The 18,217-nt window shown below is 49.2% G+C and overlaps 1 protein-coding gene across 3 annotated transcripts in view; it reads right to left on the minus strand.

Moving 5' to 3' along the window:
- LOC106601470 (BAR/IMD domain-containing adapter protein 2) overlaps nucleotides 1–18,217 on the minus strand; it is a 139,873-nt gene that overhangs the window by 79,672 nt on the left and 41,984 nt on the right. For all 3 annotated transcript variants that reach the window (XR_014391726.1, XR_014391727.1, XM_082972888.1), the window contains exon 3: nucleotides 16,769–16,855. Coding sequence is in view for 1 of the 3 variants with exons in the window: in XM_082972888.1 (XP_082829014.1) it covers nucleotides 16,769–16,855 (87 nt within the window). In the remaining 2 variants the exon portion in view is untranslated. The remainder of the gene's footprint in view (nucleotides 1–16,768; nucleotides 16,856–18,217) is intronic.

The raw sequence follows: 18,217 nt of genomic DNA on the forward strand, positions 1-18,217 counted from the left end.
ACGATGAGACAAGAGAGAGAGAGAGAGAGAGAGAGAGGGAGATTGTGTCAGCCACTGGTCTCCCAGCATGCACTGCGTGTCACCTATATAGAGCAGGTGCAGGCAGGGACCTCTGGGAGTGAGCAGCTGAGCTAAGAAAAGAGCTCCCTGCTCCCATTCTAACAGAGCGAGGTGGTAGAGGGAGGTGTGACAGACTACTGGAACACTGGAAAAGTCCCCGCTAGCTAGCACTGTGTATGTGAGCGCACGTGCGCGAGAGAGTGTGTGTGTTCTGATGTCATGGTTTGCTCTTGGTAGTTATAAACAAGAGCCATAAACTCCATTTACACATGAACGGGGGGGGGGGGGTGTGTGTGTGTGTGTGTGTGTGTGGTGTGTGTGTGTGTGTGTGAGCCTATTGCTACATGTTACACACGCCTCTTGGAGGGAACGCAACACCCTGCTACTGTCACGCTCTGACCTAGGAGAGCTGTGTTTTCTCTGTTTAGTTAGGTCAGGGTGTGATAGGTGGGTGGGCATTCTATGTTTTGGCCAGGTATGGTTTCCAATCAGAGGCAGCTGTCTGTCGTTGTCTCTGATTGGAAGCCATACTTAGGCAGCCTGTTTTTCCTGTGTTGGTGTGGGTAGTTGTTTTCCGTTTTGTTAGTATACCTGACGGAACCGTTGGCTGTCGTTTTGTTGTTTTTGTTTAAGTGTTTAAAGTAAAGTATGAGCACTCTACACGCTGCGCCTTGGTCCCCTTTATACGACCCGCGTTACAGCTACACTCAACTCCCCGTGGAGTGAAAGAGGTATGTGACCTTGACGATGTGGTGATTCATTCGTCTACTTGGTCTGATCATCTAGCCACCTTAAAGTGTGTTTCAGCGGTTGGAGAATGCTTCTTTAAACCCTCAATTTGGCCAAGTGTGAGTTTGGGAAGGCTACTGTGACTTACTTAGAGAAGCAGGTGGGACGAGGTCAAGTGCGCCCAGTAACTGGCAAAGTGGAAGCAATTGTTGCTTTTCCTGCTCCCACGACTCGCCGCCAGTTGCGCAGATTCCTGGGGATGGTAGGTTACTATCGTACATTCTGTAAGAATTTCTCGACGGTAGTAGCTCCCCTTACATCTCTGCTTAGTCCCAAAGTACCATTTAAGTGGTCCCAAGAATGTAACTATGCTTTTGAGTCCGCCAAAGCGCTACTTTGTAGTGCCCCAGTGCTTGCCGCCCCCAATTTTGACAACCTTTTAAGTTGGAGGTAGACGCTAGTATAGTGGGGGTGGGTGCGGTTCTCTTGCAGGAAGATGAAGATGGAGTGGATCGACCCGTCAGTTTCTTCTCCCGTAAGTTCAACTCGTGTCAGTCAAGGTACTCCACCATTGAACAAGAGACGCTGGCTTTATTGCTAGCCTTACAGTTTGAGGAATATGTGGGCTCCAGTGCCTTGCCTGTACTGGTCTTCACAGACCATAATCCTTTGGTGTTTTTGAAGCAAATGTACAATCAAAACCGCCGCCTTATGCGGTGGGCTCTGATTGTACAAGGATACAATATACAGATGAACTATGAAGGGTTCGGCGAATGTGGTTGCCGACGCTCTATCACAGGTTTAGTAACTGGGGATGCGTGTTGGTTTTTGTCGTTGCAAACTGGGAATTTGCAGGTTTTGGGGTGGGCTTGTTACGTTCCCCAGTTTCTGTGTTGTTTTGGGTTTGTATGTGTGTATTTCAGGAAATGGCTTCTTGGATTCTAAGCAGCTGATTGGTCGGCCCCATCAACGATTGGAGCTCTGAACCCTCCCTCTCATCAGGGGAAACAGCTGTTTTCCCCCCCATTTCCTGAAATACACACACAAACCCAAAACAACAAAGAAACTGGGGAACGTAACAAGCCCACCCCAAAACCTGCAAACTCCCAGTGAGTCCTTTTTGGGTAAATCTAAGAGCTTTATAAAATATTTGCCCATTATTCTTAAATTCCCCAAGCTCTGTCAAGTTGGTTTTTGATCATTGTTTTCTAGCAATTTAAATCTTGCCATAAATTTAAGACAATTTCAATCAAATGTAACTCGGCCACTCACGAACATGCAATGTCATCTTGGTAAGCCATTCCAGTGTAGATTTGGCTTTGTCTTTTAGGTTATTGTCCTGCTGAAAAGTGAATTCGACTCCCTGTGTCCGTTGGAAAGATGACAACCAGGTTTTGCCTGTGCTTAGCTGTATTCAGTTTTTTTTTTACCCTAAAAAACTCCCTAGCCCTTCCAATGACAAGCATACCCATAACATGATGCACCCACTAACATCCTTGAAAATATGAAGCGGTACTCAGTGATGTGTTGGATTTGCCCCAAACATAACACTTTGTATTCAGGACAAAAAGTTAATTTCTTTGCCACATTTTTGCAGTATTACTTAAGTGCCTTGTTGCAAACAGGATGCATGTTTGTCTGTACAGTCTTCCTTTTCACTGTGTCATTTAGGTTAATATTGTGGAGTAACTACAATGTTTATCCATCCTCTGTTCTAATATCACAACCATTAAACTCTATCCATTAAAATCACCATTGGCCTCATAGTGAAGTCCCTGGGCAGCTTCCTCCCCGGCAACTGAGTTAGGAAGGACGGCTGTATCTTTGTAGTGACTGGGTGTATTGATACATCATCTAAAGTGTAATTAATAACTTCACCATGCTCAAAGGGATATTCGGTGCACTTCTTTGTTAGGCTTTAAAAAACCTCCCTGGTCTTTGTGGTTGAATCTGTGCTTGAAAATCACTACTCAATTGAGGGACCTTACAGATAATTGTATATGTAGGGTACAGAGATTGATAGTCATTCAAAAATCATGTTAGCCACTGTTATTGAAAACAGAGTGAGTCCATACAACGCATGTGATTTGTTAAGCACATTTTTACTCTAGGCTTGCCCTAACAAAGGGGTTGAATACTTACTGACTCAAAACATTTCAGCTTTTCATTTTTTATGAATTTCAGAAATGTTCTACAAACAAAATTCCACTTTGACATTATGGAGTATTGTGTATGGATCAGTGACACAAAAACTCAATTTAATGCATTTTAAATTAAGGCTGTAACACAACAAAATGTGGGAAAAGTAAAGGGGTGTGAATTCTTTCTGAAGGCTCTGTAGCTGCATCATATCCATTAACCTAAAAAAGACAATTACGCTAAATCACTTTTTATGCCTAATTTCCCCTGTGTCATCCTCATTACAGTGTGTGTGTGTGTGTGTGTGTGTGTGTGTGTGTGTGTGTTCTTCATTACTAAGGTAATCACCGTTAGATGCTACTTAATGTGTCAGGTATCAAATAGAATTTGTTTTCTTTCAAATTACTTGAAACGTTTTATTGAGCCCATCTGAAGTTCCAGAAGGACACTTGCACTTTGGGACTATTCCATTGGTTCTATCACATCAGGCAGGCTCAATCATACACTGAAAGAAAATAAGTATTATTTGAACCCAGGTCTGGTTGGTAATTACTGAGGATATTAGATGTTGATTACGTGCTACTTCCTCCAACCACTAGGTAGACTACGGTACTTGAGCCCTGATTTCCCACAGTACATATCAGTGTGCTGATTCCTCCATGATTAGACCCTGCTGGTAAAGTAAACAGAGAATATCATGGGAGTTGGTGAAGAGGGAAACAAGGCGTCTGCTAGTTGTGTTGTATTCTGACTAGTCGACCTGGAATGTGAGGACTGAGGTGGAGCTGGAGCTAGCCTGGTCCCCCGCAGACTGTAGCTCTCCCTCTAGCTGTGTGTGGAGCTTCTTTCAAATCATTCATTAAACATAACTTTATTAAAGACCCAGTGCAGTTCATTTATTTTAGTTTTTCCTGTGTTTTATATATATTTCCACACAGGTTGGAATAATACAGTGAACTTATTAAAATAATTATAATTATAAAAGACCACCTGAAAAATCTGCCTGTTTGATGGGAGGGAGTTTTGGCCTTCCATGTTGTCATCACTATGCAGTAAATTAGTTAATAGACCAATAAGAAAGAGAGTTCCAAACCTCTGCCAATAACAGTTAGTTTTCCCCTCCCAACTCAAACCCTCCCACACAGCCCTAGCATAATTCTTGCTTGTGAAATTGCTCTTTGAAGCTCTTAAGAAGCTATTAATACTTAATTGTTACCCAGAAATGATTAGACATTGAGTTCAAAACAGCTGCATTGGACCTTCAAACCTAATGGATGAAATCAATATTCCATTGTAGGCGTTTAAAGGGCTCAATGTAGGGGGTTAAACCCATAGAAATAGTATTATTAGAACAGGTATCCTCAACTGAGAGGCTAATTACCCAATCTAGTAATTCTATTTGTATGGTTAATCCAATCCTGTGTGTCTCATAGCTTCAGAATGTAGTGAAACTGAGGCTAACCATGTAGGGCAGCTGACAAGGTGGAGCAACGAGCCCAGAGCAGAGCAGAGAAGAGCTCTGAACTCTTCACCTGAGCAGGGGGGGGTATACCGGGGAAATGGAGCTCAGTATTTCACTGAGCATCAGAAATTACACACATTGCGTCCCAAATGACACCCTATATAGTGCACTACTTTCAACCTGAGCCCTATGGCACCCTATGGGCCCTGGTTAAAAGTAGGGCACTGTATAGGGAATAGGGTGCTATTTGAGACACAGGCTATGTGCTGGCTTCTAAAGTCTAATAAATAAAACTAAAACATGGCGTGTCACTTTAGTTGATAATAAATAACAGCAGAGTCCATCTTCTGAAAACATCTGAAACACTACCTCATCAAAGAGCACCTTGAATAATCCCACAGCACACTGTTTCCCCTCCTTTTACTAGCTGTGACTCGGCTGATAGCTACTTTACTGAGGAAAAATGTATTTACTATGACTGAGATATGTGGATGGAAATGCCACCATTGTAATAAGTGTCTGTTAAGCATATTCTTACCCTTCTACAGAGGAGGGAATTAGGGGAGGAGAGGAGTGGAAGACATGGATGAAAGAGGGATGGAAGGAGGAGAGAAGAGGGAGAGGAATGTGGGACAGAAAAGAGCTTGGAGAGGAGGGAGAGAAGAGAAGAACGGAGGAGGAGAAGAGAGGAGGGAGAGGAGAGAGAACCTGGGGAGGAGGAGAAGAAAGCTGGGGGAGGGAGAGAGAAGAAGAAAGAAGAGATGTGGGAGCGAGGACAGGAAAGGAGAGAGTTGGGAGGAGGGAAAGAAAGATGAGAGAAAGAGATGGAGTGTGAGGCGTGTGAGAGTGGGAGGAAGGGAGAGTGACGGGATGATTAGACCAAGCCGAGGAGGGGAATGAGTTTGTGGGGGTGGAGGGACCACAGTCTCCTTTGGCACAGGGAATACACACACAAACGTTACACACACTATATAGTCACACACACCAGTCAAAGTCACAATTTTCTATGATTTATCATATATTTATGTAAAGCTGAGGACTATAGTTTATATGATGATATAATGTTCATGTAATGAAAACTGTACGGAACCAACCTGTGGAATATCTGATGTTCTGATAATAAAATGGCATGAGAGAACATTATCTCTAAAAGGCAAATATACACTAAGCATGATGAGAGAACATTATCTCTGAAAGCAGTTTAAGTACACGCTTCAAGCATGATGAGCGAGAGAGAGAGACACAGGAGAGAGAGACAGAGAGAGAGAGACACAGGAGAGAGAGAGAGAGAGAGAGAGAGAGAGACACAGGAGAGAGAGAGAGAGAGAGAGAGAGAGACACAGGAGAGAGAGAGAGAGAGAGAGAGAGAGAGAGACACAGGAGAGAGAGAGAGAGAGAGAGAGAGAGACACAGGAGAGAGAGAGAGAGAGAGACACAGGAGAGAGAGAGAGAGCAGAGAGAGAGAGAGACACAGGAGAGAGAGCGAGAGAGAGAGACACAGGACAGAGAGAGAGAGAGAGAGAGAGAGAGAGAGAGAGAGACAGAGAGAGAGACACAGGAGAGAGAGAGACACAGGAGAGAGAGAGACACAGGAGAGAGAGAGACACAGGAGAGAGAGAGAGAGAGAGACACACAGGAGAGAAAGAGAGAGAGAATGACAGTAAAGCTGAGGACTATAGTTTATATGATGATATAATGTTCATGTAATGAAACCTGTACGGAACCAACCTGTGGAATATCTGATGTTCTGATAATAAAATGGCATGAGAGAACATTATCTCTAAAAGGCAAATATACACTAAGCATGATGAGAGAACATTATCTCTGAAAGCAGTTTAAGTACACGCTTCAAGCATGATGAGCGAGCGAGAGAGCGAGAGAGCGAGAGAGCGAATGACAGTAAAAGCTGCCTTGTCTTAGATGTGTAGGTGGAACCATTTACAGTCAGTCTCATAATGAACCCAACGGCTTTAACAGACTAACAGCCACTAAACACACACTGAAAAATACAGAACACCCCCAGGCAGTCGACGTACCACAGCGCAACACACACACACACCTGGACACACACCAGACACAGACACGCCAGAGAGAGAGAATAAAGAACAAACATGCTGTTACATGCCCTATTGATGCTCTACTCCCCTGTAGCAGTGGAACAGGAAACCCCTAGCATGAGGTGCCTCACCTCTGACTGTGGGTGTCTCCCTAGAGAGAGAGCTACAACTACAGGGGATAGTGGGTGTGGTCTCCCTGAGAGAGAGCTACAACTACAGGGGATAGTGGGTGTGGTCTACCTAGAGAGAGAGCTACAACTACAGGGGATAGTGGGTGTGGTCTACCTGAGAGAGAGAGCTACAACTACAGGGGATAGTGGGTGTGGTCTACCTAGAGAGAGAGAGCTACAACTACAGGGGATAGTGGGTGTGGTCTACCTAGAGAGAGAGAGCTACAACTACAGGGGATAGTGGGTGTGGTCTACCTAGAGAGAGAGAGCTACAACTACAGGGGATAGTGGGTGTGGTCTACCGAGAGAGAGAGAGCTACAACTACAGGGGATAGTGGGTGTGGTCTACTGAGAGAGAGAGAGCTACAACTACAGGGGAAAGTGGGTGTGGTCTACCTAGAGAGAGAGCTACAACTACAGGGGAAAGTGGGTGTGGTCTACCTAGAGAGGGAGGGAGAGATACAACTACAGGAGAAAGTGGGTGTGGTCTACCAAGAGAGAGCTACAACTACAGGGTAAAGTGGGTGTGGTCTACCAAGAGAGAGATACAACTACAGGAGAAAGTGGGTGTGGTCTACCAAGAGAGAGCTACAACTACAGGGGAAAGTGGGTGTGGTCTACCTAGAGATCTACAACTACAGGAGAAAGTGGGTGTGGTCTACCTAGAGAGAGAGCTACAACTACAGGGTAAAGTGGGTGTGGTCTACCAAGAGAGAGATACAACTACAGGAGAAAGTGGGTGTGGTCTACCAAGAGAGAGCTACAACTACAGGGGAAAGTGGGTGTGGTCTACCTAGAGATCTACAACTACAGGAGAAAGTGGGTGTGGTCTACCTAGAGAGAGAGCTACAACTACAGGGGAAAGTGGGTGTGGTCTACCTAGAGAGAGAGCTACAACTACAGGGGAAAGTGGGTGTGGTCTACCTAGAGAGAGAGCTACAACTACAGGGGAAAGTGGGTGTGGTCTACCTAGAGAGAGAGCTACAACTACAGGAGAAAGTGGGTGTGGTCTACCTAGAGAGAGAGCTACAGCTACAGGAGAAAGTGGGTGTGGTCTACCTAGAGAGAGAGCTACAGCTACAGGAGAAAGTGGGTGTGGTCTACCTAGAGAGAGAGCTACAGCTACAGGAGAAAGTGGGTGTGGTCTACCTAGAGAGAGAGCTACAACTACAGGGGAAAGTGGGTGTGGTCTACCTAGAGAGAGAGCTACAACTACAGGAGAAAGTGGGTGTGGTCTACCTAGAGAGAGAGCTACAGCTACAGGAGAAAGTGGGTGTGGTCTACCGAGAGAGAGAGCTACAACTACAGGAGAAAGTGGGTGTGGTCTCCCTAGAGAGAGAGCTACAACTACAGGAGAAAGTGGCTGTGGTCTACCTAGAGAGAGAGCTACAACTACAGGAGAAAGTGGCTGTGGTCTCCCTAGAGAGAGAGCTACAACTACAGGAGAAAGTGGCTGTGGTCTACCTAGAGAGAGAGCTACAACTACAGGAGAAAGTGGCTGTGGTCTCCCTAGAGAGAGAGCTACAACTACAGGAGAAAGTGGCTGTGGTCTACCTAGAGAGAGAGCTACAACTACAGGAGAAAGTGGCTGTGGTCTACACGTAGGATGGAGTAGAAATGGGAACAGTTACGTAGTGGTATTATCAAAAACATGTTGATGTGTTGGAACTATTCACACTTTGATTTTTCTCTCACACACACACACACACACACACACACACACACACACACACACACACACACACACACACACACACGAATCATTTCAAATATATAGTTTAATCCATTGAGAAAACCTATGGAGAAGAGTGGATTGGTTTCACACACATACCTATCCTGGAGACACACCTCTATGGGACAGACATTGTGTTCCTGTAGAGAGGGTCTGAGCTGGGTAAATGGTATGAGATATGGTCTGATTCCCACACATGTCAACACCTTGAAATCAAGGGGAAATCTCTAAAGGCTCAGGGCTGTGTGTGTGTCTGTGTACTTGTGTGTGTGAGTGTGGTGTGGAAAATCCCACAGCACCCCCCCTCTTACCCTTCCCCACAAAAAACATACCTTTCATGAACACTCCCACTGTCCCCCACTAGAGCTGACTTTGCTAATAGCTACTTTGAGGAAAAATGTACTTACTATGACTGAGGTATGTGGTTGTCTCACCTAGCCCTCATCAGATGAATTAACTAAGTGTCTCTCTGGATAAGAGCGTCTGCTAAATGACTAACGTGTAAATGTAAAATGAAAAGCCCTTTTACTGAATAAAACATCCACACATCACTTTCATGTCTTTCCCTCTGGCTGACTGATTGGCTCAGGGAAGCCCCAACAACGCTGTAATACTACACCTAACAGAACCCCCCCCAGCTGTCCTACTACAGAACACCCCCCCCCAGCTGTCCTACTACAGAACACCCCCCCCCCCCCGCAGCTGTCCTACTACAGAACACCCCCCCCCAGCTGTCCTACTACAGAACACCCCCCCCCAGCTGTCCTACTACAGAACACCCCCCCCCAGCTGTCCTACTACAGAACACCCCCCCCCAGCTGTCCTACTACAGAACACCCCCCCCCAGCTGTCCTACTACAGAACACCCCCCCCAGCTGTCCTACTACAGAACACCCCCCCCCCCAGCTGTCCTACTACAGAACACCCCCCCCCAGCTGTCCTACTACAGAACACCCCCCCCAGCTGTCCTACTACAGAACACCCCCCCCCCCAGCTGTCCTACTACAGAACACCCCCCCCCAGCTGTCCTACTACAGAACACCCCCCCCCAGCTGTCCTACTACAGAACACCCCCCCCCAGCTGTCCTACTACAGAACACCCCCCCCCCCCAGCTGTCCTACTACAGAACACCCCCCCCCCCCAGCTGTCCTACTACAGAACACCCCCCCCCCCCCAGCTGTCCTACTACAGAACACCCCCCCTCCCAGCTGTCCTACTACAGAACACCCCCCCCCCCCAGCTGTCCTACTACAGAACACCCCCCCCCCCCAGCTGTCCTACTACAGAACACCCCCCCCCCCCCCAGCTGTCCTACTACAGAACACCCCCCCTCCCAGCTGTCCTACTACAGAACACCCCCCCCCCCCAGCTGTCCTACTACAGAACACCCCCCACCCCCCCCCCAGCTGTCCTACTACAGAACACCCCCCCCCCCCCAGCTGTCCTACTACAGAACACCCCCCCCCCCAGCTGTCCTACTACAGAACACCCCCCCCCCCCCCCAGCTGTCCTACTACAGAACACCCACCCCCCTCCCAGCTGTCCTACTACAGAACACCCCCCCCCCCCCCCCAGCTGTCCTACTACAGAACACCCCCCCTCAGCTGTCCTACTACAGAACACCCACCCCCCTCCCAGCTGTCCTACTACAGAACACCCACCCCCCCCCAGCTGTCCTACTACAGAACACCCCCCCCCCCAGCTGTCCTACTACAGAACACCCCCCCTCCCAGCTGTCCTACTACAGAACACCCCCCCTCCCAGCTGTCCTACTACAGAACACCCCCCCCCCAGCTGTCCTACTACAGAACACCCCCCCCCCCAGCTGTCCTACTACAGAACACCCCCCCCCCAGCTGTCCTACTACAGAACACCCCCCCCCCAGCTGTCCTACTACAGAACACCCCCCCCCCAGCTGTCCTACTACAGAACACCCCCCCCCTCCCAGCTGTCCTACTACAGAACACCCCCCCCCCCCAGCTGTCCTACTACAGAACACCCCCCCCCCCAGCTGTCCTACTACAGAACACCCCCCCCCCCAGCTGTCCTACTACAGAACACCCCCCCCCCCCAGCTGTCCTACTACAGAACACCCCCCCCCCCCCAGCTGTCCTACTACAGAACACCCCCCCCCCCCAGCTGTCCTACTACAGAACACCCCCCCCCCCCAGCTGTCCTACTACAGAACACCCCCCCCCCCCCAGCTGTCCTACTACAGAACACCCCCCCCCAGCTGTCCTACTACAGAACACCCCCCCCTCAGCTGTCCTACTACAGAACACCCCCCCCCCCCCAGCTGTCCTACTACAGAACACCCACCCCCCTCCCAGCTGTCCTACTACAGAACACCCCCCCCCCAGCTGTCCTACTACAGAACACCCCCCCCCCCCCAGCTGTCCTACTACAGAACACCCCCCCCCCCCAGCTGTCCTACTACAGAACACCCCCCCCCCCCAGCTGTCCTACTACAGAACACCCACCCCCCCCAGCTGTCCTACTACAGAACACCCCCCCCCCCCAGCTGTCCTACTACAGAACACCCCCCCCCCCCAGCTGTCCTACTACAGAACACCCCCCCCCCAGCTGTCCTACTACAGAACACCCCCCCCCAGCTGTCCTACTACAGAACACCCACCCCCCCCAGCTGTCCTACTACAGAACACCCCCCCCCCCCAGCTGTCCTACTACAGAACACCCCCCCCCCCCAGCTGTCCTACTACAGAACACCCCCCCCCCCCCAGCTGTCCTACTACAGAACACCCCCCCCCCAGCTGTCCTACTACAGAACACCCCCCCCCCCCCAGCTGTCCTACTACAGAACACCCCCCCCCCCAGCTGTCCTACTACAGAACACCCCCCCCTCAGCTGTCCTACTACAGAACACCCCCCCCTCAGCTGTCCTACTACAGAACACCCCGCCCTCAGCTGTCCTACTACAGAACACCCCCCCCCCCCCAGCTGTCCTACTACAGAACACCCCCCCCCCTCAGCTGTCCTACTACAAAACCCCCCCCCCAGCTGTCCTACTACAGAACACCCCCCCCCCCCCTCAGCTGTCCTACTACAGAACACCCCCCCCCCTCAGCTGTCCTACTACAGAACACCCCCCCCCCCTCAGCTGTCCTACTACAGAACACCCCCCCAGCTGTCCTACTACAGAACACCCCCCCAGCTGTCCTACTACAGAACACCCCCCCAGCTGTCCTACTACAGAACACCCCCCCCAGCTGTCCTACTACAGAACACCCCCCCCAGCTGTCCTACTACAGAACACCCCCCCCCCCCCAGCTGTCCTACTACAGAACACCCCCCCCCCCCAGCTGTCCTACTACAGAACACCCCCCCCCCCTCAGCTGTCCTACTACAGAACACCCCCCCCCCCTCAGCTGTCCTACTACAGAACACCCCCCCCCCCCTCAGCTGTCCTACTACAGAACACCCCCCCCCCCCTCAGCTGTCCTACTACAGAACACCCCCCCGCCCCTCAGCTGTCCTACTACAGAACACCCCCCCCCCCCCGCAGCTGTCCTACTACAGAACACCCCCCCCCCAGCTGTCCTACTACAGAACACCCCCCCCTCAGCTGTCCTACTACAGAACACCCCCGCCCTCAGCTGTCCTACTACAGAACACCCCGCCCTCAGCTGTCCTACTACAGAACACCCCCCCCCCCCCAGCTGTCCTACTACAGAACACCCCCCCCCCTCAGCTGTCCTACTACAAAACCCCCCCCCCAGCTGTCCTACTACAGAACACCCCCCCCCCCCCCTCAGCTGTCCTACTACAGAACACCCCCCCCCCTCAGCTGTCCTACTACAGAACACCCCCCCCCCCTCAGCTGTCCTACTACAGAACACCCCCCCCAGCTGTCCTACTACAGAACACCCCCCCAGCTGTCCTACTACAGAACACCCCCCCAGCTGTCCTACTACAGAACACCCCCCCAGCTGTCCTACTACAGAACACCCCCCCCAGCTGTCCTACTACAGAACACCCCCCCCAGCTGTCCTACTACAGAACACCCCCCCCAGCTGTCCTACTACAGAACACCCCCCCCCAGCTGTCCTACTACAGAACACCCCCCCCCAGCTGTCCTACTACAGAACACCCCCCCTCAGCTGTCCTACTACAGAACACCCCCCCTCAGCTGTCCTACTACAGAACACCCCCCCCCAGCTGTCCTACTACAGAACACCCCCCCCCCAGCTGTCCTACTACAGAACACCCCCCCCCCTCAGCTGTCCTACTACAGAACACCCCCCCCCCCCCTCAGCTGTCCTACTACAGAACACCCCCCCCCCCCCTCAGCTGTCCTACTACAGAACACCCCCCCCCCCCCTCAGCTGTCCTACTACAGAACACCCCCCCCCCCCTCAGCTGTCCTACTACAGAACACCCCCCCCCCCGCAGCTGTCCTACTACAGAACACCCCCCCCCCTCAGCTGTCCTACTACAGAACACCCCCCCCCTCAGCTGTCCTACTACAGAACACCCCCCCCCTCAGCTGTCCTACTACAGAACACCCCCCCCCCCTCAGCTGTCCTACTACAGAACACCCCCCCCCCCTCAGCTGTCCTACTACAGAACACCCCCCCCCCCTCAGCTGTCCTACTACAGAACACCCCCCCCCCCCTCAGCTGTCCTACTACAGAACACCCCCCCCTCAGCTGTCCTACTACAACCCCCCCCCCCCTCAGCTGTCCTACTACAACCCCCCCCCAGCTGTCCTACTACAGAACACCCCCCCAGCTGTCCTACTACAGAACACCCCCCCAGCTGTCCTACTACAGAACACCCCCCCAGCTGTCCTACTACAGAACACACCCCAGCTGTCCTACTACAGAACACACCCCAGCTGTCCTACTACAGAACACCCCCCCCCCCCTCAGCTGTCCTACTACAACCCCCCCCCCCCAGCTGTCCTACTACAAACCCCCCCCACCAGCTGTCCTACTACAAACACCCCCCCCAGCTGTCCTACTACAAACCCCCCCCCCCCAGCTGTCCTACTACAGAACACACCCCAGCTGTCCTACTACAGAACACACCCCAGCTGTCCTACTACAGAACACACCCCAGCTGTCCTACTACAGAACACACCCCAGCTGTCCTACTACAGAACACCCCCCCCCCTCAGCTGTCCTACTACAGAACACCCCCCCCCTCAGCTGTCCTACTACAGAACACCCCCCCCCTCAGCTGTCCTACTACAGAACACCCCCCCCCCCCAGCTGTCCTACTACAGAACACCCCCCCCCCCCCCCAGCTGTCCTACTACAGAACACCCCCCCCCCCCCCAGCTGTCCTACTACAGAACACCCCCCCCCCCCCCAGCTGTCCTACTACAGAACACCCCCCCCCCCCCCCCAGCTGTCCTACTACAGAACCCCCCCCCAGCTGTCCTACTACAGAACACCCCCCCAGCTGTCCTACTACAGAACACCCCCCCAGCTGTCCTACTACACCCTACAGAACAGAGCCATGAAAACCTGTCAGAATCAACAGCTTGTTGTACATGGATCAAGGAGAGGAGAATCCTATCACAGACACTGGTCTTCACAGAGACTGATGTCCCCAGAGTGGAGATAAAACATCGGGACCGCCAGCTGTTGCCACGACAACTATTGTATCTGAGGGCAGCAGCTCTGGTCAACCTGTGGATCTGTAGACCTTTATAAATGGACCAGGACAGAAGGAAGGAGGCATGCACGTATGCAAGCACACAAACGCACACCTATATATCCCCTCTGAGCTGAAACCAATACACTTTTGAGTGGAACTGAATCAAATCCACCAAGCTGCTGTCTGTCACAAAATGAAAGGACTTTTTGAGATCTAATTTGCAGAAGACGTCTCCTCTTGCTCTTTCTCTCTCCTTTTCTGCATCTCTTCCACCTGTTACGAGAGTGCAGCAAGGAGCCAAGGAAAGTTGCTAGCTAGCATTAAACTTATCTTATAAAAAACAATCAATCTTCACATAATCACTAGTTAACTACACATGGTTGATGATATTACTAGTTTATCTAACGTGTCCTGCGTTGCAAATAATCAATGCGGTGCCTGTTAATTTCTCATCAAATCACAGCCTACGTCGCCAAAATGGTGATGATTTAACAAGCGCATTCGCGAAAAAAGAACTGTCGTTGCACCAATGTTCCTAACCATAAACATCAATGCCTTTCTTAAAATCAATACACAAGTATATTTTTTAAACCTGCATATTTAGTTAAAAGAAATGCATGTTAGCAGGCAATATTAACGAGGGAAATTGTGTCACTTCTCTTGAGTTCTGCAAGGAGAGTCAGGGTATATGCAGCAGTTTGGGCTGCCTGGCTCGTTGCGAACTGTGTTTCTTCCTAACAAAGACCCTAATTAATTTGCCAGAATTTTACATAATTATGACATAACATTGAAGGTTGTGCAATGTAACAGCAATATTTAGACTTAGGGATGCCACCCGCTCGATAAAATACGGAACGGTTCCGTATTTCACTGAAAGAATAAAACATTTTCTATTCGAACCGAGTTTCCGGATTTGACCATATTAATGACCTAAGTCTAAATCTGTGTGTTAATTAGATTATAATTAAGTCTATGATTTGATATTTGATAGAGCAGTCTGACTGAGCGATGGTAGGCAGCAGCAGGCTCGTAAGCATTCATTCAAACAGCACTTTACTGGTTTGCCAACAGCTCTTAGCAATGCTGGGATGCACAGCGCTGTTTATTACTTCAAGCCTATCAACTCCCGAGATTAGGCTGGCAATACTAAAGTGCCAATAAGAACATCCAATAGTCAAAGGTATATGAAATACAAATGGTATAGAAAGAAATAGGAACCACCAGCTTTCATATCTTCTCATGTTCTGAGCAAGGAACTTAAACGTTAGCTTTTTTACATGGCAAATATTGCACTTTTACTTTCTTCTCCAACACCGTGTTTTTGCATTATTTAAACCAAATTGAACGTGTTTCATTATTTATTTGAGGCTAAATTGATTTTATTGATGTATTATATTAAGTTAAAATAAGTGTTCATTCAGTATTGTTGTAATTGTCATTATTACAAAAATATATATAAAAAAAAACAAAAAAAAAATTGAACGCCCGATTCATCGGTATGGGCTTTTTTTGGTCTTCCAATAATCAGTATCGGCGTTGAAAAATCATAAAATCGGTCGACCTCTTGCTTGTCTGATCTAAATTGATATTATTTTATGATGATACCATCCATCTTTTCATTTTTGTCAAATGGCTGTGTTGGTTGGTACTTTCTCCCTTTTAAAATTCTTTCTAAATCAGAAAATTGACAATTCAATGGATGTCAATCAACAAAGAAATAAGAATATGTTGAAGGCTATAGGTGCAGATGACTGAACAGCCCACTTATCTGTCTGTAGGTGTACTGACGAGAAGGCACACAAAGGTACGTACAATTGGTATTGGTTTGTCACATAATGTTATGCAGATCACATGTAGGCCATCATCACATTTGTATTAATGGTTTCTCTAAAACCTTCTAGCAGTAGTCATCTTCCTCCTCTCTGACCTCTTCAACGAAGATCCCAGAGGTCTCTACGTTATGGACAAGATGTGTGTATGAAAACCAGTCAAAAGCGAACAATGTTTTCATTCACATTTACAACAAAAACCAAGGTTTGAATACTGTCATGTGCACGTTTTGTTACTCATCTGTATAATTCATATTTTCGTTTTCACAGACTTCACCCTCCCTACAGAACAGGAAAGCTGTTCCATCTCCATGCACTGAAAACTCATTCTGGCTGTGGATACCAAGGTTATCAACACATTAACACGCCAGAGGATAAACTGATTGGACTTGGAGCTCTGCTGGGAGTTTACCATATTTAGATTTTTGAATTCTGCTTTTCCACTAAAATCATAAAACACAAAAATATGTTGTTAGTTGTTGTTGTTGTTGTTGTTGTTGTTGTTATGCATATTAATAATAATAGTGATGGGGTAAAAAAAAAAGAACCCAAAAAGGTTATTTGAGGAAGCATTAAGGGGGTTCTTTGAAGAACTTAGAGGTTCCCCCAGAGTTCAATTTGAGGAATCCCTAAAAGATATTCCAGGAAGCTTTTCTTTTTAGGGTGGAGGAGTGACCCCACAATGCTGCCTGCGTGGAAAACAAAGACTGGGTCATCTCTCTACAGACCTGACATTACTGTGACACAAACACAGGAAGTGACAGTGTGTGTGTTGGCCAGCAGGAGAGCCCAGTTAACCACCCCTTTAGGTCCAGGGAAGGGAAAGAGATATGTGGCAGCTGATAGACACGGACAAACTGACTTACAGTACAAACATTAAGACAAGCTTTGGCCAGCATTGAATAGCCCTTTAGGTCCAGGGACGGGCAGGACACAACATCCTGACAGCTGATAGGATACTACTCACCCATGTCCTTGGATCCCTGGCTCTCACTGGCTAGCTCTCCCATCCTCACCAGGGCATCAAAGTAGCCCTTAGCAGCAAACGTCACATCTGGGGACAGAGGAAGAACAGCATGAGATCAGGGTCAGAGGTAGAGAGGTGGAGGGTAACTCCGTAGCCTATAAAGCAGCACACACACACAGAAGTGGTCGGACGCATCCTCATGTGGAGAGAGAGGACGATGCTACAGTAGTAATGGTGTGTCATGTGGAGAGAGAGGACGATGCTACAGTAGTAATGGTGTGTGTCATGTAGAGAGAGAGGACGATGCTACAGTAGTAATGGTGTGTCATGTGGAGAGAGAGGACGATGCTACAGTAGTAATGGGTGTGTCATGTGGAGAGAGAGGACGATGCTACAGCAGTAATGGGTGTGTCATGTGGAGAGAGAGGACGATGCTACAGCAGTAATGGTGTGTGTCATGTAGAGAGAGAGGACGATGCTACAGCAGTAATGGTGTGTGTCATGTAGAGAGAGAGGACGATGCTACAGCAGTAATGGTGTGTGTCATGTGGAGAGAGAGGACGATGCTACAGCAGTAATGGTGTGTGTCATGTGGAGAGAGAGGACGATGCTACAGCAGTAATGGTGTGTGTCATGTGGAGAGAGAGGACGATGCTACAGCAGTAATGGTGTGTGTCATGTGGAGAGAGAGGACGATGCTACAGCAGTAATGGTGTGTGTCATGTGGAGAGAGAGGACGATGCTACAGCAGTAATGGTGTGTGTCATGTGGAGAGAGAGGACGATGCTACAGCAGTAATGGTGTGTGTCATGTGGAGAGAGAGGACGATGCTACAGCAGTAATGGTGTGTGTCATGTGGAGAGAGAGGACGATGCTACAGCAGTAATGGTGTGTCTCATGTGGAGAGAGAGGACGATGCTACAGCAGTAATGGTGTGTCTCATGTGGAGAGAGAGGACGATGCTACAGCAGTAATGGTGTGTGTCATGTGGAGAGAGAGGACGATGCTACAGCAGTAATGGTGTGTGTCATGTGGAGAGAGAGGACGATGCTACAGTAGTAATGGTGTGTGTCATGTGGAGAGAGAGGACGATGCTACAGCAGTAATGGTGTGTCATGTGGAGAGAGAGGACGATGCTACAGCAGTAATGGTGTGTCTCATGTGGAGAGAGAGGACGATGCTACAGTAGTAATGGTGTGTGTCATGTGGAGAGAGAGGACGATGCTACAGCAGTAATGGTGTCTCATGTAGAGAGGACGATGCTACAGTAGTAATGGTGTGTCATGTGGAGAGAGAGGACGATGCTACGGTAGTAATGGTGTGTGTCATGTGGAGAGAGGACGATGCTACAGTAGTAATGGTGTGTCATGTGGAGAGAGAGGACGATGCTACAGTAGTAATGGTGTGTGTCATGTGGAGAGAGGACGATGCTACAGTAGTAATGGTGTG

Source organism: Salmo salar, chromosome 03, assembly GCF_965601325.2.
Source record: "Salmo salar chromosome 03, fSalSal1, whole genome shotgun sequence".
Taxonomy (NCBI): domain Eukaryota; kingdom Metazoa; phylum Chordata; class Actinopteri; order Salmoniformes; family Salmonidae; genus Salmo; species Salmo salar.